This window comes from Balaenoptera musculus, chromosome 5 (genome assembly GCF_009873245.2).
Source record: "Balaenoptera musculus isolate JJ_BM4_2016_0621 chromosome 5, mBalMus1.pri.v3, whole genome shotgun sequence".
Taxonomy (NCBI): domain Eukaryota; kingdom Metazoa; phylum Chordata; class Mammalia; order Artiodactyla; family Balaenopteridae; genus Balaenoptera; species Balaenoptera musculus.
Genome location: NC_045789.1, coordinates 135,854,240 through 135,881,687, shown reverse-complemented (window position 1 = coordinate 135,881,687; position 27,448 = coordinate 135,854,240). Strand labels below are relative to the sequence as shown.

Sequence of the window (27,448 nt, the reverse complement as noted above, 5' to 3'; positions counted from 1 at the left end):
ATCTTGATACACAGCCTGGACCAGTTGCCAAGTGGAAAGCCATGCATGGGATTCCTCACTGAAACAAGACTCTCTATGGGAGCTGATTAATTTTAAGTCTGTGTTGCGCCTTGGCTATGAGCAGAAACAGAAGCAAAACTTTTCTGGAAGAAAACATCCCCAATTTAGGTCAAGAGGACTCCCAAGATTAAGGTCAAGCAATGAGCTCACAGTCAAAGAACTACAAGCACCAAGAAGCCAAACTTCTGTGAGTGAGTATCTGCAGAAATAATATTCGACAGATATTAACTCCAAGGACCATAGTAGTGGAACTGATAGAGTATAGAATAACTATACTCCAAATGTTAAAAAAAAAAGTAAAGGATGTAATCACAAAAGATGAGCAAGGCCTAATGAATAGGCAGGGGGGAGGCAGGTGGGAGAGGGTAGACTTCTGCACATGAGAAATATAATTGTTGTAATGACAAAACTCAGTGCAAAGATTAAAGAAAAAATGAGATGCAAATGAAAAGAAAGTTAATAAATGAGAAGATTTATCTGAAGAAATTATCTAGGGTATACTACAGAGAGACAAGGAACTAAAAATATGAAAGCGATAATTAAGAGATGGGACACTAGGATGAGAGAGCCTGTTATATAACTAATTGTAATCTCAGAAGGACAGAATAGAATAGAGGAGAAGCAATATAAAATAAAATGTTGACAATAATAGTATATACCTCATGGAATTGTTATGAGGATTAGATGAATTAGTAGAAAATAGAACTAGGGACTTCCCTGGTGGCCCAGTGGATAAGACTCCATGCTCCCAGGCAGGGGGGCCTGGGTTTGATCCCTGGTCAGGGAACTAGATCCCACATGCATGCTGCAACTAAGAGTTCCCATGCCACAATTAAGGAGCCCGTCTGCCGCAACTAAGACCAGTGCACCAAATAAATAAATAAATATTTTTTTTAAAAAACATAATAATATCGTAATCCAAATTAAAAAAAGACAATAGAACTTATAACAAAACCTGGCATAAAGTAAGTGCTTTGTGAGAGCTTTTAAAAAAATTTAAAAAGAAATTATCCTAGAAGAATGGTCTGAGGTGCAAGATAGAATGGTAAGTGAATCAAAAGGTAAACAAACTTGTCAACTAAACATTGTCTAAAAAAATGTCTAATTTGTGAGGTTTATAAAAATGTACAGAACTAATACCTTGAATAACACTAGCATGTAGGCGTTGGGAGGAGGAGTAGTCATTTTGTTTAGAAGAAGGGTTAATATACTGTTTACATTTTGTTAAGTTAGAGGTACAAGAAAACTTCTAGAAAGTACAAATATAGTGTACGAATTCCAAATAAAGGGAGAAAATGGAATTTTAAAACTCTGAACAAAAGTTAATTTTTAAAAAAAATACCTCCAAAAGAGTGAAAAAGTGGCTCAGAAAAAGCAAGGTAAACATAAACAAAAATGATGTTGAAATAAGTTCAAAATACATCAAAAAATCAAAATAAATATATAACGTATTAAAACTACCAGTTAAAACACAGAAATTGAAATTAAAAGAAAAACCTAGCTAGATGCCATGTATAAAACACTTAGTTCCTCTGGGAATTGGTTCCAGGACCCCTGAGGATACCAAAATCCATAAATGCTCAGAGACCTTATATAAAATGGGGTAGTATTTGCGTATAACCTACACACATCCTCCCATATACTTTAAATCATCTCCAGATTATGTACAATACCTAATACATGTAAATCCTATGTAAATAGTTGCTAGCACATGACAAATTCAAGTTTTGCATTTTGGAACTTCTGGAATTTTTTTCCAAATATTTTCCATCTGAGATTGGTTGACTCCATGGATGCAGAACCCTCAGATAGAGAGGGCTGACAGTATATATGGGGAAATGGTTTTTCAGGCAAAGGGAAAAGCAACTGCAAAGTCCTAGAGGCAAAAACAAGGTTCAAGGAGTGCAAATATTTAAACTTTTAAAATCTGCTTAGAATCAATTTTTTTTCCCCATTTCAAGTGAAATATAGAACTCTTACCACCACATAGGCCCATTTATCCTCTCCCCTTTATGTTCTAGTTGTCATCAATTACATCTACATGTGTCAAAACCCCCCTCAGACAATGTTGTAATTTTTGCCTTTAACATCAAACATATTTTATGAATTCAAGAGGAGAATAGTCTACCATATTTATACAGGTATTTACCATTTCTGGTGCTCTTTCTTCGTTCCTGATGTTCCAGTTTCCTTCTAGTATCATTTCTCTTTTGTCTAAAGAATTTCTTTTAGCAATTCTTTTAGAACAGACCTGCTGGCAGTGAGTTCTTTTATTTTTTCTTCATCTGAGAATGCCATTATTTCACCTTAATTTCTGAAAGATATTTTTACTGCACATACTATTATGTGTTGACCATTCTTTTCTTTCAGCACTTTAAAAATGTTATTTCCCTTCCTTCCAGACTGCATGGTAACTCAAATTGTTGTTATTCTGTAGGTAATATATTGCATTTCTCTGGCTGCTTTCAAGATTTTTTCTTTGTATTTTTTTCAGCATTTTGATGATGATGTGTCTGGGCACAGACTTCTTTATGTTCATTATGTTTGGACTTTGGTTGAGCTTCTGAATCTGTAGGTTTATGTCTTTTACCAAACTTGAGACTTTTCATTTATTATTTATTCAAAAAATTTTCAACACCTTTTGTTATTATCCCGCAGGTCCCTGAGATTCTATTCATTGTTTATCCAATTTTTTTTCTCTGTTGTTCAGGTTGGATAATTTGTATTGATCTGTTTTCAATTTCACCGATACTTTTCTCTGTCATCTTCTCTGCTACTGAGACCATCCAGTGAATTTTATAATTTTGCTACTATATTTTTCAATTCCAACTAAACATATGTTTCTTCTTTATATTTTCTATTTCTTTGCTGATACTTTGTATTTTTCCATTGGTTTCAAAAGTGCTTTTGATTGCTTGTTAAGAGAATTTTTATAATAGCGTTGAGAACTTTGAAGGGCCTGGGATTTTACCTTACTTGCAAGGTAACAAGTTAGGCTGCCACAGTTTAATGGATAGTGGCAGAAGTTGTGAGTCTCCTGGGTCAGAGACAAAGGACAATTTATTACCTAGAGCAGTAGCAGGAAGTAGAATATCAGCATTTACGCCAGTTTCCTGAGCCCCAGGTCCCACCAAGTAATGCCAGGAGGACCAGGTGATATCTGCACATGCAGTGAGTTTCATTATAGGAGAGGAACTTTATGGGAAACTCCAGTTTGTAATGAGGGACTAGCAAACCTATCCAACTGTGCCCCGGAGAGAGACATTATCTTTTTTATCTAGACAGCAAACAAATCTGCCCTTGGCCCCAGAGGAAGACATATCTCTGTCTTCCAAGGATGTTTGCTATACAAAAATCCCTGAAAAGATAGTCTAGGCAAAAAGCTGTTAATGCCCTTGCCCAAAAGACATACAGAAATACAAGAGATCAATGGAGAATTGTCTCTCAACAAATAGCTGCTTCAAAGCCTTTGTCAGATAACTCCCCTATCTGTGTTCTCTCAGCATTGACATCTTTTTTGCCTGTGTGAATTCAGATTTTTCCTGGTTCATTGTATGGTTAGTAATTTTGATTTTATCCTGGATATTTTGACTGTTCTGTTTGTTTGGTTTTTTTTCAAACTGTATCTGGCTTTATTAGAGATACTTTTCATAAACAATCATGGTATTTCAGGCAGGACATGGGCAGACAATCGTTAACAGTATAAAACAACTTTCAAACTCCCTTTTTCAGTGGACCACCATAATCTGAAAGCCACTATAAAACCCAGTGAAGTCTTCATGTGATGCTCTGAACAGGGAAAGTTTAGAGTGAGGGTTGACATTTCACATTTAGCATGTTGTTTAACAACTTTTCACAAGCCGACCCTGACTTTCAGGAAATGGAAATGAAAATGGCAGAAGTATCAATCTGAAGATCCACAACCTAAAAAAGGAACCGCTGCTCTTTTGAGGGACGCCATCTCAGTGGTCACACTGGAAAGTCCAGATTGCCTGACGTACTGGTAACTAACTTTGAGGGGTCAGGTTCCAACAGGTCTCTGGGTTTAAGGGAGTCAAGTCTAGGCTGAAGGTGGGGGATGGAGAAGAGGACATAAAAACTAAATTTAGTTTTTCCACACCACAAGGCGTTTGTGCCAAGGTGGCTACTGTGTGTCAACATCAAGGAACCCCTCTTCCTGGGAACCGAGAGGAAGTCTCTCAAAACCAGACGGGAAGGGTGTTCTTTTCCCACGTCAATCCAGCCTCGGGGACAATCTATTAAGTGACATGTGCTCTTCCACCAAAAAAAAAACAATGAAGTGTTCTGTATGCTACCAACATAGCTTAAAAAAAAAAAAAGTAAAACAAATTCTGCATTTTGTAAAACTTGATAGAAAATAGTGCTTCAAACTGTACAGTCAGCAGAAGCACACAGTCATCAAGAATGCACACACTTCACTTGGCATCTCCTGCACCCTCAGCTTTCTGTGCCTGGTCTGTTTGGGCATCTCCGTTTTCTGCAGGGTTATTCCCACCCTTGCCTGCATCAGCTTTCCCCTTTTTCCCTTTGGGTACCTTCTCTCCCTTCTTTGCAGGGGCCTTTTTAGGCTTGGGCTCTGGCTTTGGAGGAGCAGGTTTAGCAGATGACCTTGCAGATCTTCTCTGTGGTTCGTCCTTCACCTTGGTTTTATCTCCTTTATCATCCTTTCAGCCTTTCTCTTGGGCATGGTGGCGACAGCGGCGGGACGTAGGTGCTGGACACGGGGACGCAGTGGCGTGCGGCTTTGGCCGGTCCAGGGGTCACTCTCACCTCTTCTTCACACTGCTCCGACTGTTCTGTTTTGAAACTCTGTGTATTGTTTAAATTCTATTGAGAATGTTGATATTTTGGTTTTAGCAGGCAATCAGCCTGGGTGGGTTCAGGCTGTAGTGTAATGGTATGCATCTCAAGGGAACTAGGATTTTGGAAGGGAGGGGAAAGGTTTGGATTTGGCAGTGGAGAGCAAGCAGGACTCGAAGGATTTAAAACAAAACAAAACAAAACACCTACAACTTGAGAGTATTGCAAGGAAACAAGGAGACGCCCAGGTTTTTGGTTAGAGTAAGATAATAAAGAGAAGGGTTAGAAGAGTTGTTAAGGGCAACAGGGGATTTGACTCATGACAGCAAAATGAAAGAGTCAGGATAGATTAAGAGAAGTGGGAAGTTAGGCTAGATTAGAGCAAAGCATTATGGGGTTAAGAATCTATATGATGAGTTCAAAGAGAGACATGCACCACAATGTTCACTGCAGCACTAGTCACAATAGCCAGGACATGGAAGCAACCTAAGTGTCCATCGACAGAGGAATGGATGAAGAAGATGTGGCACATGTATACAATGGACTATTACTCAGCCATAAAAAGAATGAAATTGAGTTATTTGTAGTGAGGTGGATGGACATAGAGTCTGTCATACAGAGTGAAATAAGTCAGAAAGAGAAAAACAAATACCGTATGCTAACACATACACATATGGAATCTAAAAAAAATGGTTCTGATGAACCTAGAGGCGGGACAGGAATAAAGACGCAGACGTAGAGAATGGACTTGAGGACACGGGGAGGGGGAAGGGTAAGCTGGGACGAAGTGAGAGAGTGGCATGGACATATATACACTACCAAATGTAAAATGGCTAGTGGGAAGCAGCCGCAATAGCACAGGGAGATCAGCTCGGTGCTTTGTGACCACCTAGAGGGGTGGGAGAGGGAGGGGTGGAGAGGGAGGGTGGGAGGGAGACGCAAGAGGGAGGGGATATGGGGATATATGTATACGTACAGCTGATTCACTTTGTTATAAGCAGCAGAAACATTGTAAAGCAATTATACTCCAATAAAGATGTAAAAAAAAAAATCTATATGATGAACTTGACCTGTTAAAAGGAGGCAAACAGGCATTTGAGGTATGATGCAATTATTTCTAATTTTTTTTAAAGGAAAATTATAGCCTGTTGGGATTGTTCTTTTAAGTGGTTTGTAGCCTCTAATAGTGGTCTCTTGGGATTGTTCTCTTAGGCAGTTTATATTGGTGAAGCAGGTATAGTCCATTGAGATTTGGGAGGGGAGGGAAAGTAGACTTGCCAGGAGCACACTGAACTCTGTGAGCCTCTAAAGTCCAATTGGGGTTGTGGCTGGAAGGACTTGTGGAGCCATTCTTTAAATCCAGAACACTGAAAACCCTAGAAGCGTCCTTTATAGACTAAATCTTTGGTGTTGCTGCCACTGGACAGGCAATCTTCCAGGAGCATGGAAATCCTGCTGTGGGTGGGAAGTGTATAATGATGTATATATACCTACTGGGAAAACCCAAGAAAAACAACATCATTTTAGGTCTCTCCTCAAACTTCAACCTATCAGAGGGGGCTTATTTGAACATGTTAACTGAAATAGTATTTTTTGTGGTCACTTTCCATCCTCTTACTATGCTTCCCCCACCTTCTTAGCACTTATCACCACCTGTCATATATTTATTTGTTTAGTATTTCTTCTCAGTAGAATATAAAGATCTTGAGAACAGATTTTTTTTTTTTTTTTTTACTGCTTATTTCCAGGACCCAGAATAGTGCCTGAATATTTACAGAATGAATGAATGGATAGATAAGAATATTAGACCCATTAAGTGAGTTCAGTATCATGGCCAATTACAAAATCAATAATCCTAAAATTAATAGTGTTCCCATATACCAGCAAAAGCCTTCAGAAGAATATTTTAAAAGATAATATTTATTAACAGCAACAAAAAAATATAAAATATCCAGAAGTAAACTAAATGGAAACTAAATAATATGGAAATTTTACTGACAGAATTGAATGAATAGTGAAGTGTACCATATTGCTGGATGGAAAGACATAATATTGTAATGATGAAAATTCCCCCCAAATTAACCTATAAATTTAACACAGTATCAGTCAAAATCCCACAAAATTTTTAGGGGAGACAGAGGGGCAAAATTTGATTAAAAGATTTAAAATTTCATCAGGAAGAATAAAGGCTTTAGATAGTCAATTAAATTCTGAAGGAAGGCACTGATAAGGGACCTTGCTCTACCAGACACAAAACCAAAAATATAGGAAAAGACAAATTTGTGGTATGTATCAAAGCCTTAAAAAAAAAAAAAAAAAAAAGGTGCATAGCCCAGGCATTCCACTTCCGGAAATTTTCCAGTCAGTGTTTGCTAAGTAGAGGATGGTTCAAACAAATCATGGTTTTAAACAAATACCTGTGGAATACCATGGAGCTTTTAAGAATGACGGTGTAGAACCACATGAATTGCTATGGAAGGTGTTCACCATATATTTTTGTGTTAAAAAAATTGATTACAAAACAATACGTCTGTTATCCTCATTTCTTATAAAATTGAAAAATAATAATTTATATATATATTTATATATATATTATATATATATATATATATATATATATATATATATATATATATATATGTGTGAAGAAATAACCTGGATGGAAGGTTATACATGAAAATTTTAATGGTAGTTCCTTGGGAATAAGGATTACAAATGATTAAAGTTTTTTGTTGTTTTTTTGAATTTGTATACTGAAAAAATTAGGAAGTTTCCCCCAAAATGGGATGACAGTTAAACTCTTCACTACTGCCACCTGGTGGCTACCACTGAAAGATATCATTTCTTTTCTATCACCTTAAGAAAAAACACACATAACATCATATCTATAAAGTTGTAAAGAAATCTGCAGGATCACCTAGTTCTAGCCATCATTTTATGGCTGAGAAAATAAAAGGCAAAAACGTTTAAGCCATTTGTCTAGAGTCACACTGTTAGTGAAACTTATTAATAGTAACAAACTCTTGTTGAGCCCTTTGGCTAAGTTCTTTATATAGACTGTCTCATTTTATTCTCATAGGAACCTATGAGCAGTTCCTATTTTTACTCTCATTATCCCTATTTAACAAATGTGGATCCTGAGGCTCACAGAAAATGACCTACCCGAGGCTGCACACCTCAAGGTAGAGCAGGCATTCTGAGGTCCACAACCCTTCCTGAACCTCCGCTACGCTGCTGCCATCTGAGTCTCTGAATTGCCCTTGCCCTTTCCACTATATCTCACTGCCTCTTCCTTCAGTGCTTTTGGTGAAAACTCTTAAATATGCCCAGTGTTATGTTCCTCCAGGTTTGAAAAGAGAGTATACACATTTAAGGAGAGAAATATAAAGAAACAAAGTAGTTTTACCCGCCCAGCTCCTTTTAAGAATCTTGTCCAGATGGAAACAGACTACTTTGAATTGTTCCAGTGTCCAGATCCTAAGGAATCTTAGAGACTTGGGACCATGGAAAGGCTTCCCTGGGTTCCCTGCTCCAGTCTTCCGCATGCTATGTTCTCCCCTTAAGTTTTCATTTACCAGAGCTGAAGAGTTACTATCACTATATGCAGTTGTTCGTGTACTTCTTCCCTTCTCTCTTCTAGCCCTTGACCAATTCTTAGGGAACAATAGTCTCTAGCTCTGGATCTATCTTCATGCGTCAAAAACAAATGGCATAAGTGCTAATAAGTGCAAAAATTGTACTAGGGATAAATCTTTTGAAGGTGAAATTAGAAATGGGAAATAACTAGTGCGATTAGCCTCTGTAGCCCTGAGAACCTAAAAAGTCTTTTAGAATTGTTCCCAAAATGAATACATACCTTTGAACTATCATCTAGTTAAAGCTGACTTTTCTTTTTTTTTTTAATAAATTATTTATTTTATTTATTTATTTCTGGCTGCGTTGGGTCTTCGTTGCTGTGCACAGGCTTTCTCTAGTTGTGGCAAGCTTTCTCTAGTTGTGGGGGCTACTCTTTGTTGCGGTGCGCAGGCTTCTCATTGCGGTGGTTTCTCTTGTTGTGGAGCACGGGCTCTAGGCACGCGGGCTTCAGTAGTTGTGGCACGTGGGCTCAGTAGTTGTGGCTCGCGGGCTCTAGAGCGCAGGCTCGGTAGTTGTGGCGCACGGGCTTAGTTGCTCTGCGGCATGTGGGATCTTCCCGGCCCAGGGCTCAAACCTGTGTCCCCTGCATTGGCAGGCGGACTCTTTTTTTTTTTTTTTTTTTAATTTTATTTATTTGTTTATTTATTTATGGCTGTGTTGGGTCTTCATTTCTGTGCGAGGGCTTTCTCTAGTTGCGGCAAGTGGGGGCCACTCTTCATTGCGGTGCGCGGGCCTCTCACTATCGTGGCCTCTCTTGTTGAGGAGCACAGGCTCCAGACGCGCAGGCTCAGTAATTGTGGCTCACGGGCCCAGTGCTCCGCGGCATGTGGGATCTTCCCAGACCAGGGCTCGAACCCGTGTCCCCTGCATTGGCAGGCAGATTCTCAACCAATGCGCCACCAGGGAAGCCCGGCAGGCGGATTCTTAACACTGCGCCACCAGGGAAGCCCAAGCTGACTTTTCTTAAGTACAAGTTTGCTTCAAATAAATTAAATCTTTTAATTTGTACTAGTGCTGTAAAAGTGTTATTTTTCTAAGCTAGTGAAAAGAACTTAGTTGTTAGACAGTCTTGAGTTAAAATTCACATATAAGCTATGACTTTAGTAAATCATTAAATTTAAGTTAAATTACAATTTTTTCTTATCTCTAAAATTAAGGATAATAATATCACCAAAGGTGGTGGAGAGGATTCAATGAGATGACACATGAAATGACATACAGGCATCTAGCAGATACTCACTTCCTTCCCTTCTCCCTGTGTTATGTACTTATCTCGTCCAAACGTTCTTCACACACCTGGGCTAGGATTTCTTTGAAGGAACCAATTCTACCTCAGCCAGCGTGAGGTTGTTTGAGGCTCTTTACTTTTTTTCTTCACATCCCATCTTCAGTCTGTCAGTAAGTCCTGTGGGCATCATTTTCAGGATAGATGCTCAATTTGACTTTTTTTTTTTAACCCCTCCACAGCTACCTGCCGGTCCAAGCCATCATCATGTCTCATCTGACTGGTTGCAGTAACTTCCTAACTGGACTCCCTACTTCCTTTCTTGCTCCCTACCTCTATTCTGCACATGCAGCAAATTATTTGTTTACAAATTATGTCACTCTCTCTTCAAAACCTTCCAAGAGGTCCCCATCACTCTTGGACTAAAAATCTAAAGTCTTCACCAAGACTACTAAACCTCTGTGACCGGAACCCTGCTACCATTCTTATACCTCCCTCCTACCTCGCTCTGCTGCAGCTGCACTCGCCTCCTTACTTTTTTAAAAACAATTGAAGTAGAATTGACTTACACTATTATATTAGTTTCAGGGGGCCTCCTTGCTATTATTCTTTGCTGCTGCCAACCATATTCCTGCCTCAGGACCTGTGTATCTGTTGTTCTCTCTGCCTGGAATGCTTCTCCTGGATCTTTAATGCCTTGCCTTTTCATACCTCAGAGAGGCTGAACCTAGGCACCCCATTTAAACAGATACCCTTCCCAAACTCTCTCTCCTTAAGCTTCTTTATTTTTTCTCATAGCGTTTACCAACTACCTTGGCATTGAAAAATACATACATTCATATATATTTCTCCATCTTCTCACTTGAAATGTAAGTTCTGTGGAGATGGAGACTTTGTTTTATTCTCTTTGTATCACTAGCATCTAGAACAGTGCCTGGCATGTGCCAGGCATTCAAAAATATTTGTTAAAAAATATATTTGTGGAATGAATAAAAAAACTCTTAGCTTCCTGCCATCAAGTCAGCAAACTTGCCTCCTTCTATAGCCATCCTTTCCCCTCTTCCTCCTTTAAGTACAAGAGATGTTTTTCTTCTTGTCTGAGGTTGATGTCTCACCTATGCTGCCTCCTCAATGACCTTGACTTAGCCTTTACATTCCCCTCTCCCGCCTGCAGAATTCTCTTTCTAGCAGGCACACGTCTCTCCCATCTTAAATAAAAATCAAAAGAAAATCCTGTGTCCGCATCTCTTATCACCTGCCAATCTCTCCTGCTCTTCACAGCCAAACTTCTTGAAATATTTCTTTACCCTCCTTGCATTCCTCACCTCTCCATTCATTCTGGTTTCTCTAAAACTCCTTAGAAACAGCTCACGCCTGCTTAATGGTTCTCTTCGCTGAGCTTTTCCAAGACATTATTCTCTGAATGTTTTCTCCTACTTCCCTGACTGCTCCTCTTCCTGTCCCTCCCTAAAATTTTGTGTACCCGAGTTCTGATCAGGGTTCTTCTTATTCTACAGATTCTCCCTCGGCAATCTTACCCATGCCCATAGTTTCAGTTACCACCCAAATCTGTATGCCCAGCCCTCATCTCCATCTACCAGGCTCACAATTTATATGACCTACTGCCTACTTGATCCCCACTTGGATTTCCACAAGCACCTCAAAATAGAGATGTCATCTTCCCTCTCCTAACTTGTCTCTCCTCCGGTGTTACTTATTTTAGTGAATGGCACCGTCATCCACCAGTTGTTCGTGGAAGCTACCCTTGGTTTCTCTTCTCCTTCAAAGCCCCTCACCCCCATCCAGCCAATCAGTAGGGTCCCATTAATTCTCCTACATTGGGTCAAATTGTTGCCCCACCTCTACCCCCCGAAAGATATACCCAGGTCCTAACTCCTGGCGCCTTTGAATGTGACCTTATTTGGAAACAGGATCTTTGCAGGTATGATTAAGTTCAGGATCTCGAGATGAGAGCATCCTGGATTTCGGATGGGCCCTAAATCCAATGTCTGGTGTCCTTATGAGAGAAAGGAGAGGAGGGAGAGGCAGATTTGAGATGCAGGCACAGGGGAGGGGGCCATGTGAAGACCCCTGTGAAGACGGAGGGAGGTCTGGAGCTATGCCGCTACAGGAACAACAAGGATTGCCAACCCTGCGGACGCCGTGATTTCAGACTTCTGGCCTCCAAAACTGTGAAAGAATGAATTTCTGTTGTTTATTCCCCAAAGTTTGTAGTAATTTGTTACGGTAGTCCTAGGAAACTAATACATCTACCTTCTAAATATCTTGAAATCCCTCACGTTTTTCCATCATCCTTGTCCCCATCTCGTTCAGACCGTGATTACAACAATCTTCTGCCTCATCTCCCTGCTGCTAGTCTCAGCCGAGCTTTCTAAAATGCATGGAATTTACTTCACTGCCGATAATCTGTGAGTGGTTTGCCAGTGACTCCTGGAATTAAGTCTAAATGCCTGGTCCAGGACTTAAGAGTTTGGCTTCTGCTTACTTGGGTAGCCTTATTTCTCATCTCTCTTCACCCTCACCCTTAATTCTGTGCTCCAGACTTAGTAATAATTCTTTCTTTTATTTTTGGCTACGCCGCACGGCATGTGGGATCTTAGTTCCCCAACCAGGGATAGAACCCACGGCCCCCTGCAGTGGAAGCGCGGAGTCTTACCCACTGGACGGCCAGGGCAGTCCCGTAGTAATCATTTCAGATATTTATGGGATACTTACTCTGTGCCAGGACACTATTCTAAGAGCTAGATCTCACAACGGCCTATAAGATAGGAAACAGGCTTCTTTCAATGCCTCTGCCTCTGGGACGTTGCTCACGCTGTCTCTCGCCTGAAGTGCCCGCACTTTGTCTTCCCTTGCCTTTGTCCCCTCCTCATAATTCACACCCACACTTTAGGTCTCAGCTTATTCAGCACTTCCTCATGAAGCAGTCCTTGATATTCCTAATCTCGGTTACGTGTCCCACCCCTACCGTCCATATTCCTCTCACACCCTGTACTTCCCCATCATGATATAAAACATTATAACTGTCTATTTACTGTGTCTTAGTCTGTTCAGCTGCTATAACAAAACATCACAGACTGGGTAACTCAAAAACCACAGCAATTTATGTCTAACAATTCTGGAGGCTGAAAGTCTAATATCAGGGTGCCAGCACGGTCAGGCGAGGACCCTCTTTCGGGCTGCAGACTTCCCACTGTGTCCTCACATGGTGGAAGGGGTAAGCAAGCTCTCTCTGGGGCCTCTTTTATAAGGGCACCAATCCCATTCATAATGCTCTACCCTCACTCATGAACCCAGTCACCTCCCAAATGTCTCACTTCCTCGTCACCCTCACCCTGGGGCTAGGATTTCAACATAAGCATTTTGGGGGAACACGAACATTCAGACCATCCAATAGGCCCACAGCTCACACTGTATTTTATGTTTCCTGAGGAAGAGGCTGTTCCTATCTCTTGCCATTGTAACCCCATCCCAGAATCTAGCACAGTGCCTGCACATAAGAGATACTCAAACAATTTGAGTAAATCAAAGAACCTTGAATAAAGGCTGTTAGTACCATATGTCTCTACTGACATAGAGTAGGAAAAAATGCACCCCTAGACCTAGATGCCAACTGTCCCCTCCTCAGAATTCTGATGCCTCCTAAGCCTTGCTTGGGCCCATTCTGAAACATCTTCTCATAAGAATTTCCTGAGACACCCAAGGCCAGTTACTCCTCACTTTCCCATCACACTCAAGCACTTCGTCAATACAAGGCTCTCCAGGAAGCTATCCTCTCCATTCCACTCTTGCAATCCTCCCAAACCCTTCCTCTTCTGGCTCTGTCCTCTACCCTGTGTCCTCTGGACACTCCTGCCTATTCAAAACAAACTCACCTATAGTCTCATCCTTATAACAAATACTCCTTCCACCTCCTGGTCTTAAGCAGAAAACCTGGTTTCCCTTTAGGAAACTACTCTTTCTACTCCCATCTGGGGTGGAGACTGTTAATCTGTCTCACGCTGATGGGAAGCCTCTCCTTTCAGAATTATATTTTTCAACCATCTACCCTCTCCTGCTGGTTACTGCCATCTGCCAACTTCCTAGTTATTCTTTTCTTAGTTTATGGTCTTCATCTCCGTGTGAGTCCCACCATCATCTGGGATCATTTGCTTGTCCATTTGGACAGCCCTATCTTCTACTTCCTTGAATCCTCTCAATCTGATGACCTTTAACCACACTACACTTGGATCTATTCCGTGACTGTACTGAAGGTGTGTCTCCAGGAACGGCGCTACCTCTTAATCCTAAATGTCGGTATCCTTCCATTCCTTTAGCACATTAATTTTCTTACAAAGTTCTGTCCTGCCACTTCATTTCTTAATCAGCCCTAGATGCATGGCTCAGCTTTTCATGATCCAGCTTTTCACAGACACCCTCACTACCTTGTACCCTTGTTTACCTGCTCAGATGCAGCCTGGGAACAATCGAAGCATTTACTTTTCATCCCTATACCAGGCTTCTGAGTACTTGCCTGGGCTAGAACTCTTTTGGTTGGTTGGGATGAAAATCAATTCAAAATAGTTTAGAGAAAAGGAGAGTTTCATGGAGCTACCAGAGTAGCTCATGTAAGCAAACCCCAGGAAGGGCAAGAGTACAGCTGGGGCTCCAGGACAGCTGGAACGACAGCCTCCTGCTGCTGGGATTCACCCTGGCTTTTCTGCTTCTCTCAATGTACTGGTTTTCTCCACATGACAAGAAAGAGTCTCAAGCATCATATCCTATGGTTCCTAGAAAGTTACTTTTTCCACTTATTAGCGTTCAGAAAATCCCAAGGGAGGGCTCGGACCTAGCTTAGATCAGGTGTTCACTCACGGACCAATCACGTATAACTAGACAAGGTACTTGAGTCAGTAGCTTCCATTAGAACGAGATGACAGAATCAAGGAAGGAACAGTTTTCCCACGAGGAGAGAGTAGTAGACACACAGAATAATAGATGGCTGCCTCAGAACTCCTAGAGATCGATTAATTGATGCCACTGTAAACTTATAATAGCAACTTTAGAAGGACTCTCAGAACTGTCCAGAAGCTCTGCTTGTCCTTAAGGACTTTGTTGACTCTCCCTCTGTTCTTACAGTCCTCAAAATAGAATTTTGAGCGCTTCCGTATCATACTGGATTAATCTTTCAGAACCCTGTCATGTAGTACATCTGGCCCTTGAGGTTTTAACTCAGTTATCAAATTTGACCATTTCTAAGCAATGGCTATCGCATAACAGAAGAATTAGGGTTGTCTAAAGGATTTGAAAACAATAGTAAAAGTGCGTATTTTGAAAAGATCCTATGACCATGTATTGCTGAAATTTTCACTGGACCTAACCAGTGGCCTCTGAATTTCTCTCACAACTACGACATTCAAAATGAAAAAAACAACAAGTGCCACCTCTACCTTGCAGAATACAGAAACACGACGTATGCTGCTGATACTACCACTTGGCAAGTGCTGCGTTTCCTCTAGGTTATATAATCCACAGCTCATGGCATACAGTTACTGCAAGTAGGAATGGGGTCTTATCAATTAAATACCTGGTTTAGAGCAGTACCTACACTATTGATTTAATCTCGGCCCATGGTATGCTTGGTTTTTTGGCAAATGCTAAAAAGCATTAGCTTTTTCTTTTATAATTTACCTAATTTCTAACCTCACATGAACTGTTAGACTTCACAGGTGCTAAGCTCTAGCAGTAAGGTTCCTATAACCCCAAGTGCAAGTTGAAATGACAAGTAATCTCTTTTGAGCACCTTCTGGTTTCTTCTTCTGGCTCACTGAGCCAGCTTTTAACCTATGACTGGTTTAAAGTGGATTGGTCATCCTGTATGATGACCTTTCTCATGGTAAGTTATACATTTAAGCTGGCAGTCTCATTTATTCAGCGGTTTACGTAAACTGATCTCTCAGAGCTTTATTACCAGTGGATAAGCTTTTAAAACAGAGTTCCTAAACCTGTGTTTAGCGGCCAATCATGTATTGGCAGGCCTAACCATGTATCTCAGGCCCAACCCTGCTGTCTACCATTATATGCCACTACTTAAGCAATCCACTAGCTGGTCATATGCAAACTCATAACCACTACAGGTCATATGGAAATAAATTTTTTTTTTTTGGTCTGTCTTTTGCAGGTTGATTTTGATGATGAAAATCGTCCAACTTTTGCTAATCAAGTTAGGGGCATATATAATGTCTTCACAATTATTGCATTTCCAGGTGAGATAAAATTCATCCACTTAGTAAATATTCAGTGAGCATTTCCTTTGTGCACGGCTTTATGGTTGGGGTAGTGAGGGACATAACAAAGTAAAATCCATGGTCCCAGGTCCCAATCCAGTTTGGGAGAAAAGATCTCTATAAATAAAAATGTCAAATAATCAAGAACTAAATAAGTTTGAGCTGACACAAATATCAGATGTTCTGATATGAGTAGAGAAAGGACGGTTAAAGCTGAATTTCCAGGAGGGAAGCATCACTGTGGGTTAAAGTGGTCAGGGATGCATCACAGAGAAAGTGAGAAATACGCTGTGCTTGAAAGGAACAGGAATTGCATGGCGAATTCCATGCTGGAAGAATGGAACAAGGAAAAGCTTCAGTTTTAAAGCTTGGTGTGTGAGTCAGTTTGCTGGGAGTTTTGACCAGGGCAGTTGTGGAAAATCAGATAGCTAAGGTAAGAGCAAGATAGACTATGCTTGCTGTCAACAACAGATGTTGTGTGCAACTATGAAGAATCACCTTATGTTGGATGAATTTCTTTTTTCATCTTAGATGTCCCTGCCGTATCAAAAGTGCCCGTTCTAATGCTTAGACCACAAGCCTGGAACATGGTGGAATACAGTATCATGGCAACAATTCACTATTTTTAATGTTGGTGAGGAATGTTGTATAAAGCTCACATGGCTCCAAATGTATTTAAGTGTTCAATGGATGCTCCCTTTGGAATCTGAGCAGTATTCTCAAGCAGGCTAATAACGGAACTACTTATGACTTTCCAGCTTATTGGTAGATATATTCACTCACGCAACTATTTATTGAGTACCAACTAGGTACCGGGTATTCAGTCTACACTTTGAGGGATTTACAGATGAATAAACATGATTTCTGCCCTTAAAGAGCTTGTAATAGTATAAAAATAAGATAGATACTCAAAAAAGTTTAAGTTAATACTACATATAAAGGTGAATAAAAGAAAGATGGAATGTGCTATGAAAGATCAGAGAAGGAAGAAATTCAACTCAGCTGAGAAAAACCTTAAAAGAATGGGCAGAATTTGCTCAGCTGGTAATTGAGGAAAGAACATTTCAGCAAGAGTGAAAAGTATGAAAAAAGACTTGGCATGGGAAAGCATTAGGAATGTTTGCAGAACTGTGAATAGCCTAGTTGTTAACTTGTTTGTTCATAGATTAATGGACAGCAGATTTCCAGTTTTTTAATTATGATGTGCTGACACCTGGGAAAGACACTGTACGACAACGCAAGTGGCCCTTTCTTTTTTCTTTCAAAGGTAATATTTTCAATAAGCTGCCAGTGCGGTCCTCTTGACCACGCGATTAGTAAAGCTAACCCTGAGATTTTCATGAGCTACAGTGAAAGAGCACAAAAGGCACAATATTAATGTAGATTCATATCAGACTCTTTTGGTCCGAAAGGTTCATTTAAATGTTTAAAAAATGGAAGTCCCAAGGCTTCATGACAGTTTCTTCTTCTAACAGGAGAAAGCTCAAAGTTGTTTTTCCCAGAGCATCTCTAGGGGGATATTACTCACCACTAAAAAGGAATTAGCCACTGATACATGCAACAACACAGGTGATTCACAAGATAATTACGCTGAGTGAAAGAAACCAGGTTAAAAAAGTAAATACTGCATGATGATCTCTTTTATATAAAAGTCTAGAAAATGCAAACTAATTTATAGATAAAGAAAGCTGAGGCTGGGGGCTGGGAAGGGGAGCAGGGAAGGATGACAGAAGGCCCTGAGAAAACCTTCTGGGGTAATGGATATATGTTTATTACTTTGTGGTGATGATTTCATGGGTGTGTACATGTGTCAGTTGTACGTTTTAAATATGAGGAGTTTACTGTTTACTGTATGTAAACTATACCTCAATAAAACTGTTTTTAAGAGATACACTTCCATTGGAGGACCACCAACTTCATCTTTTATACCATTTTATGTCAAATCTGAGTAAAAGATTAGTGTAACATTTTAATGAGATCTGTGTGTGTGTGTGTTTTAATTTCTGAACCAGATAAGATAATCATGACGAAAAAGACAAAAACACTTATATGATTAGGTATAAACTATTATAGTTAAATGGTGAAATAAAATGGTGTACGATATTTTATTTCTATAGACTGAAATTGCTCAACTTTATTAGGGAATAAATACTAAGGAATATTTAAACTCAGAATATAAGTAGATAATGGAATAAACAGTCCTGTTACTACCTCATGCAATAATGTAAAAACAGACCATTCATTGACAGAGAAGATTTAACTTTAATGAACTTCTCCACTTAGACGTAGAAGAAACAACATTGCCATCTAGTTGTTGAATACTGAGTAGTATATTGTTGAAATATTCTTGACAGTGTTCAACTTCTCTTTCATGTAGCTACTCAAGGAACGTACAGAAGGCCCCAGCCAATTAAACTTCCTTCCTAAGGGTGTGACTGTGACTGCCGTAGTGTGGTTATACTGCCGCTGTAAGTACAAGGCAGGTGACCGTGTATTCTCTGACCCCTTCACGCTCAAGGCTCTTCTGTGTGACACACACACACACCCCAAGCAAAACAAACATAAAACAAACAACTTGATCCCTGCCCTGAGGAGATTAGTCAAGTCAGGGAAACAAACAACTAGGCATTTCAATACAATGCAGTGGGTGCGATGAGAGCAGGAGTACAGGCATACCCTGTTTCGCCTCGCTTCGCTTTATTGCTCTCTGCAGAAATTATGTTTCCAAACTGAAGGCTCGTGGCAACCCTGCGTCGAGCAAGCTAGTCTGTCGGCACCATTTTTTCGACAGCATTTGCTCACTTCATGTCTGTGTCACATTTTGGCAATTCTCCCAATATTTCAAACTTTTTCATTATTATTACATTTGTTATGCTGATCTGCGATCCGTGATCTTTGACGTTACTATTGCAAAAAGATTATGACTTGCTGAAGGCTCAGATAACGGTTCGCCTATTTTAGCAATAAAGTATTTTAAAATTAAGATATATACATTGTTTTTTTAGACCTAATGCAATTTATTGTACACTTAACAGACTTCAGCATAGTGTAAACATAACTATTATATGCACTGGGAAGCCAAAAAATGTGTGTGACTTGCTTTATTGTGATACTCTATTGCGGTGGTCTGGAGGTGGACCTACAGTAGCTCTGAGGTGTGCCCATTCAGAAACTGTGTTAGCTCAAAAGAGCACCAGGGGGCAGTTGGGGGTTTAGGGACCACAGCGGGGAAGAAGTTTATCTAACATGAAAGCAATGAGTAAGGGAAGAAAAGTGATGAAATACTGAGGTTTAGGGAGGTCAGGAAGATGAGACTCTGCAGTGGCCTGTAAACTGTTTCATTCTAGAAGCAACAGGAAGCTGTTGAAGGATTCTAAGCCAAGGAATTAGATTTGTAATTTAGAAATAATATTCTGGCTGCAGTATGGAGAATAGATTAGTTTAGGCAAGATATGATGGTACTAATGAATGAAGAAAACTAATGATGAAAACAGACATGCACCCAGAATGGAAGGAAGATGAGCAGAGAAAACTGGGAAGGATACTCGCCGCCTTCTCACTCCACCTCAAGCTGGCAGAACTCACTCACTGTTGCTCCCTTGAGCTCCCACTCTTTTTCACCTATGCATCTATCAAGGCACCCCTCATTTGTCATTGAATATATTTATCTTTGTTTCTCCTTCTACTAAGCTGTAAAGATCTTACAGGCAAGAATCATGTCATATTCGTCACTGAATTCCCAGAACCTGGCACAGTGCCTGGCAGATAGTCTTCAATAAGACTTTTATGAGAGTCCATGCTTTTTTCCACTATATCATACTCCCTCCAAAAGACTGGCGAATGAAGTCTTTCTCAAAAGCAGGAAAAAAGGGATTGCATCTTATGTAAAGCACAGATAATGACCCTTATACTAAAGAGGGTGCAGTCCATAGAGAAAGTCCTAGGGTTCTGTCCTCTGGGATGTCTGCTGCATGCCTGCCAGGGTGTGGCAAATCCACGGCTGCTTGTTTTAAACCATAAGGAAGTCCAGCAGAGACCAGGCCAAACACTACCACACGCATCCTTCTGCACGGTAGCCCCCGCAAGGATCCAGCAATAACCACCCCACCGGGACCTAGAAACACTCCTACAGAGACAAGGTTCAACACTGCTGGGACCCTCGGTTAACCAGGGTCAAAACAACTAGACAGGGCTTCCCTGGTGGCGCAGTGGTTGAGAGTCTGCCTGCCAATGCAGGGGACACGGGTTCGAGCCCTGGTCTGGGAAGATCCCACATGCCGCGGAGCAACTAGGCCCGTGTGCCACAACTACTGAGCCTGCGCGTCTGGAGTCTGTGCTCCGCAACAAGAGAGGCCGCGATAGTGAGAGGCCCGCGCACCGCGATGAAGAGTGGCCCCCACTTGCCGCAACTGGAGAAAACCCTCGCACAGAAACGAGGACCCCACACAGGCAAAAACAAAAACAAAACAAAACAAACAAAAAACAACTCGACAAAACGCCGAGAAAGTACAGTTCCATCCGAATTTTTCATTCCTGGTCCCTGCTCAGAAGGCAGCCTCCTCACCCAGCGATCAGCTACCGCTCACCTCTCGCCTCCAGCTCCAGACTGCTGTGCACCTGACAGCACGCCCTCTTGACCCCTCAGCTCTACTCTTCCCACAAAAATCCTCCCTTAGCCCTTTCCAGCGTGGGCCTTGGCCACCTATCCCACTATAAACAAACTCACCGACACATTTACGGCTTTTCTGATGGATGTCCTCGACTCCTTTCTCAAAGACACTACTGCCTTTGCAGTTTCCTCAAACTGTATGTCCCACGAGGCTCAGAATTGGTATTACCCTTTTTTGTCCTGTAGCCTCGTCTAAAGCACCTCACTCTCCTGTAAAAACTTTCATTCCTTTGAGGTTTATTCCATCCGATTTTGTCACCCTTTACCTTGCTTTGTCCCTAACAGCCGTTTATCTCCAGACCGTTCTCCACAGTAACATTATACCTGGATCATTTTATTCCTTTAAACCCCAATTCATTTCACCATTTCCTAGGCGATTTCAATATTCGTGTGGATGGTCTGTTAAACACCCAAGCATCACGGTTCCAGGGCCACTGCCACACTCTCTGCTTTATTATGGAGTAGTTCTGAGTGATTTCAATACCCTTATCCTTCCATCCACAGATGGTGTCCTCAGTATGCCTGACCCACAGTCGCATCAAGGCCTTCATTCCTGTGATGCTGCCTTTTCTTCCAGTTTATTCTTGGTCCCATGTCTTTCCATATCTGGCCTGGGTCTCTTAATTGGTCATAGGGCCTTTTCTCTCACCGGTGCTTTCAATCCCCCTCCATATTTTTCCTTCCCTGGTGTCTCTCTTCCAACACACACGTCTAGAACAGTGCCATATTCTGCCAGGCACCCACACCTCAGCCTCCTTCCCTTCATCCTCGTCTTTCTCCTCCATCCATCATCCAGCTCACAATCCTGGGTCAGTCCTGTAATACGCCTGGTTCTATAAGCCATTCAGCTGAGGTACTAGAAGCAATCATAAAACCACTATACTCTCATGATTTCCAAACTCAATTCAGTGGTTAACACTGTTCATTAATGCTTTTTTCTTTAGTCAGCTGAATATTCCAAACTACCTCCATTCTCTCTTCAAATCCCTCCCAAAACTAACTTTTACCCCCTCGTACTTCACAAATAGCATACTTTCCACTTCACAGAAAATATTGAGACCATCTAGTATAAACCTCTTCTCTCACAGCTATAAATTTGCTTACACCATTCTCTTACTTCCTTTTTGTTTCCAAGAAAGGGTGTCTTTTTCAAGGTCTACCTCCTTTGGGACCTAACTCCATCAATTTTCTCCCTCCTCTACAAGTTCCTTTTATTCTAATTATAATCATGCTCAAATCTCTCAACTATCATGACCCTTCTTTTTACCCCTTTATCTTCTTTTTGTTTCTGCCCTCCATCTTCCCTTTCTGTCTCATTCAAAGGTTTTTGAAAAAGCGGCATTCTCTTGAAGGCTCTATGTCCTCACCTCCCACTCACTGCTCACCTCATTTCCCTGGCTTCACTTCCCACTACTCTGTGGAAACCAATTCTGCTACGTTTATGAAGGACTTCCTAACTGCAGGATCCAATAAACACTAGTATTTGTGAGTTTATGACAGTTTTCACTAATGGTAATGTTTCCCCCCCACTGCACTCAGGAAGAGTCACTCTTTGGCCTGAAGTACGATATTGTAGTTGGGGTGAAAGGTAAGGTACAGAATAGACCCTGTTATCTTGGTTTTTAATTATAATACTTTAGCAAGACAGCCTGGCAATCTCTAATAATCAATACGTCTATAACATACAGCTCTTGGCCACATTACCACGGGCATCTTAGCCACTGGAGTGGCCTCTTTTGCAAAACACTGCATTTCACTTAAGGGATAAACGACGGTAGTTTCCAATTCACAGAACTGGTAAATGATCTTATGACACTTATCTTCACCATCTTAAAAATCCACTTCCCCATTGTAAAAGGAAATCCAAACACCAGCATAACAGGAGGTTATGGGGAAAAAAAGATAAGTTTGAAACATAAAGCAGTGTCATATATATCAAAAAGGGTAAACAAATACTGTGTAAAAATGCATAGTTTAGAAAATACCCATTTTTTAAAAATTTCAACAATTCTTTCTTCTAAGGCAGTTCTAAACAGCACAAGGCATTTAACTTCAGTAATAGCTCTTTAAGCAAATGTATGTGGTCCAGGAACATAGCGTAGTTTAGTTTGCCTTGAAACGAAAACCTGGGTTCAAGTTCCTGCTCTAACATCTAGTTTTGTGAACTTGAACACCCAGCTGATAATGCAAGAAGGAACACAGGGCAAGACGTACATGGGTCCTTTGACCCAGCTCTCTACTACTAGCTGGGCACCTTTTAGCAAGTCATGTAACATACCTCCATCTGTAAAGGAAGGATAATAGTACCTACATATAAACACCTTGGAAATTACAAAGGGCAATAACGTTTTGGATATTATTTGAGCCTCTTTTCTTCCTGAAAAATTATGTTACACATCCTGGTAACCCTCCCTCATACTTTTCTCATCACTCTTGATAAATCAGTAGAAGTACCCTTAACCTTCTGGGAGAGTATAGAAACCAAAGAAGCATTTGTTTCAATTGTTGAATTTTTCCCTACTTTCTGAGTGAGTTATAGTATTATCTTAGTATTAGTCTATTTTTGTCCACCCACTTTTTCAATGGGGAATACAAAAATTGGGTTTTTTTTCTTAACTTTGTACAAAGTATCCCACATAGACCCAAAATCAACAAAAACACCTAATGTTAACATTTTGCCATATTTATCTCAAACATGTTTTTTAAGAAATAAAAACTAGATCCCCTATGTGGCTCTCCCTCCTTTCAAGAGAACCACTGTCCTGAACTCTGGACAGTGGTTCTGGACAGTTTATAATTCCCAAACCTATTTTTAAACTTTTACTTTATGTGAATATATCCATAAACCATATTTAGTCTTATCTCACTTAAAAAATTTACGTGTAAGAAATATAATACAATGCCATTTAACTTGCTTTTTTTGATCACTACTGTTTTAGAGAGCAATCCTTGATTCACTTAATGCTAGCTTATTTATATTACCTGTATGGCATTTCATTAAATGAATATAGTATAATTTATTTGTTTATGTTACATTTTATTTCCAAATTTCATTATTATAAACAATACTGTGATGAACATTCTTGCATGTCTCTCTGGCAAATGTGTGAGAATGTTTACAGGGCATATATATATGTGTGTGTCTGTGTATATGTACATATACACAGACACACATATATGTATATATACACAGGTATATATAGATATATATAGATATCCTAGAGGAATTGCTGGTTTACACACGTTTGATTTTAGTAAATAAATATTGCCAATTGCCCTCATAATGATTATACCAATTTATACTCCCAAAGACAGTACACCTGAGAGTTCCTGTGCTGTTTTTCAACATCTCTGACAGCACTGACATTCAGACTTCTAAAATGCTACCAACTAGATGGATGTGAATGATCACATCTTGATTTTGAACCTTTTGACCCCAATCCTTAAAAAATTTTGACTCTTCAGCACTATTATCTTCTACTTCTCCTAGCTTTCTGACTACTACCTCTTGGTCTCTTTGGCTAGCTTCTCTTCCTCTACCCCCTTTTCTCTCGGTATTTGTAAGTCACCATCTTTTTTTATTTTTTATTTTTTAACATCTTTATTAGAGTATAATTGCTTTACAATGGTGTGTTAGTTTCTGCTTTATAACAAAGTGAATCAGCTATACATATACATATGTCCCCATATCTCTTCCCTCTTGCATCTCCCTCCCTCCCACCCTCCCTATCCCACCCCTCTAGGTGGTCACAAAGCACCGAGCTGATCTCCCTGTGCTATGCGGTTGCTTCCCACTAGCTAGCTATTTTACATTTAGTAGTGTATATATGTCCATGCTACTCTCTCACTTTGTCCCAGCTTAACCTTCCCCCTCACCGTATCCTCAAGTCCATTCTCTAGTAGGTCTGCATCTTTATTCCTGTCTTGCCCCTAGGTTCTTCTGACCATTTTTTTTTCTTTTTTTATATTCCATATATATGTGTTAGCATATGGTATTTGTTTTTCTCTTTCTGACTTACTTCACTCTGTATGACAGTCTCTAGGTCCATCCACCTCACTATAAATAACTCAATTTCGTTTCTTTTTATGGCTGAGTAATATTCCATAGTATATATGTGCCACATCTTCTTTATCCATTCATCTGTCGATGGACACTTAGGTTGCTTCCATGTACTGGTTATTGTAAATAGAGTTGCAATGAACATTGTGGTACATGACTCTCTTTGAATTATGGTTTTCTCAGGGTATATGCCCAGTAGTGGGATTGCTGGGTCGTATGGTTGTTCTATTGTTAGTTTTTTAAGGAACCTCCATACCGTTCTCCATAGTGGCTGTATCAATTTACATTCCCACCAACAGTGCAAGAGGGTTCCCTTTTCTCCACACCCTCTCCAGCATTTATTGTTTGTAGATTTTTTTGATGATGGCCATTCTGACTGGTGTGAGGTGATACCTCACTGTAGTTTTGATTTGCATTTCTCTAATGATTACTGATGTTGAGCATTCTATCATGTGTTTGTTGGCAATCTGTATATCTCCTTTGGAGAAATGTCTATTTAGGTCTCCTGCCCATTTTGAGATTGGGCTGTTTTTGTGATATTGAGTTGCATGAGCTCCTTGTAAATTTTGGAGGTTAATCCTTTGTCAGTTGCTTCATTTGCAAATATGTTCTCCCATTCTGAGGGTTGTCTTTTCGTCTTGTTTATGGTTTCCCTTAACGTGCAAAAGCTTTTAAGTTTCATTAGGTCCCATTTGTTTATTTTTGTTTTTATTTCCATTTCTCTAGGAGGTGGGTCAAAAAGAATCTTGCTGTGATTTATGTCAAAGAGTGTTTTTCCTATGTTTTCCTCTAAGAGTTTTATAGTGTCTGGTCTTACATTTAGGTCTTTAATCCATTTGGAGTTTATTTTTGTGTATGGTGTTAAGGAGTGTTCTAATTTCATTCTTCTACATGTAGCTGTCCAGTTTTCCCAGCGCCACTTACTGAAGAGGCTGTCTTTTCTCCATTGTATATTCTTGCCTCCTTTATCAAAAATAAGGTGACCATGGGCTTCCCTGGTGGCGCAGTGGTTGAGAATCTGCCTGCCAATGCAGGGGACACGGGTTCGAGCCCTGGTCTGGGAAGATCCCACATGCCGCAGAGCGACTAGGCCTGTGAGCCACAATTGCTGAGCCTGCACGTCTGGAGCCTGTGCTCCGCAACAGAGAGGCCGCAATAGTGAGAGGCCCCGCGCACCCGCGATGAAGAGTGGCCCCCACTTGCCGCCAACTAGAGAAAGCCCCTCGCACAGAAACGAAGGACCCAACACGGCCATAAGTATAAATAAATAAATAAATAAATTTAAAAACTGCTAGGTCCACCAGAATCAACCTTTGAAAAAAAATAAAAAATTAAGGGTTGACCATATGTGCGTGGGTTTATCTCTGGGCTTTCTACCCTGTTCCACTGATCTATATTTCTGTTTTTGTGCCAGTACCATACTGTCTTGATTACTGTAGCTTTGTAGTATAGTCTGAAGTCCAGGAGCCTGATTTCTCCAGCTCCGTTTTTCTTTCTCAAGATTGCTTTGGCTATTCGGGGTCTTTTGTGTTTCCATACACATTGTGAAATTTTTTGTTCTAGTTCTGTGAAAAATGCCATTGGTAGTTTGATAGGGATAGCACTAAATCTGTAGATTGCTTTGGGTAGTATAGTCATTTTCACAATGTTGATTCTTCCAATCCAGGAACATGGTATATCTCTCCATCTGTCTGTATCATCTTTAATTTCTTTCATCAGTGTCTTATAGTTTTCTGCATACAGGTCTTTTGTCTCCTTAGGTAGGTTTATTCCTACATTTTTGTTTTTGTTTTTAACATCTTTACCGGAGAATAATTGCTTACAATGGTGTGTTAGTTTCTGCTTTATAAACAAAGTGAATCAGCTATACATACACATATATCCCCATATCTCCTCCCTCTTGTGTCTCCCTCCCACCCTCCCTATCCCACCCCCCTAGGTGGTCACAAAGAACCGAGCTGATCTCCCTGTGCTATGTGACTGCTTCCCACTAGGTATCTATTTTACATTTGGTAGTGTATATATAAGTCCATGACACTCTCTCACTTCTTCCCAGCTTACCCTTCCCCCTCCCCATGTCCTCAAGTCCATTCTCTATTGTCTGCGTCTTTATTCCTGTCCTGCCCCTAGGTTCTTCAGAACCATTTTTATTTTTAGATTCCATACATATGTGTTAGCATACGGTTATTTGTTTTTCTCTTTCTGACTTAGCTCACTCTGTCACAGCTCACTCTTTTAAGTCACCTCCCTTCTGAGTTTCAGACCTATATACCTAGCTGCCTACTACACATCTTATGGGACACATGCCTAAAATTCATGTCTGAAAAGACCTCCTTTCCCCTCAAGTTCTTCTTCCCAATTCTTGACTGTGTTTAATGATACTGTTAAAGACAGTGTTGCATGCCAAAACCCTGGGCATCACTGCTAGCTTTTACTTCTCCATGCACCGCTCTCTTCCCTCCAACATAGCCAGCTGGTTGAGGTCCTACCTTCTTCACATCTCTTGTATACTTGGCTGTCTTCATAATGAACTGTTGTTGTCCTTACTGCTTCTTACCAGATGTTATATTGATCAGAAGCAAGCACTCTGTTAGACATACCTGGGCTTGAACAAGGATTTTTATCACTTACAAGCTATGTGACCACAGGAAAATTATGATCCTCAAGTTTTCTGTTACGTGGGAATGATA

General features: G+C 40.4%; 1 protein-coding gene and 1 long non-coding RNA gene across 2 annotated transcripts in view; one reads left to right on the top strand and one right to left on the bottom strand.

The window, feature by feature from the left end:
• The window catches only part of LOC118895603, a 32,866-nt gene extending 14,373 nt beyond the window's left edge, over positions 1 to 18,493 (top strand). The window contains exons 2-4 of the long non-coding RNA XR_005019981.1: positions 15,924 to 16,008; positions 17,195 to 17,296; positions 18,407 to 18,493. This is a non-coding gene — a long non-coding RNA (uncharacterized LOC118895603). The remainder of the gene's footprint in view (positions 1 to 15,923; positions 16,009 to 17,194; positions 17,297 to 18,406) is intronic.
• On the bottom strand, positions 4,427 to 4,768 carry LOC118895601 (non-histone chromosomal protein HMG-17-like). Its single transcript, XM_036852928.1, is given in 2 exon segments — positions 4,427 to 4,747; positions 4,750 to 4,768. Coding segments are annotated over 2 exon segments (270 nt in total). The 3' UTR covers positions 4,427 to 4,496.
• Positions 18,494 to 27,448: the final 8,955 nt, after the last annotated feature.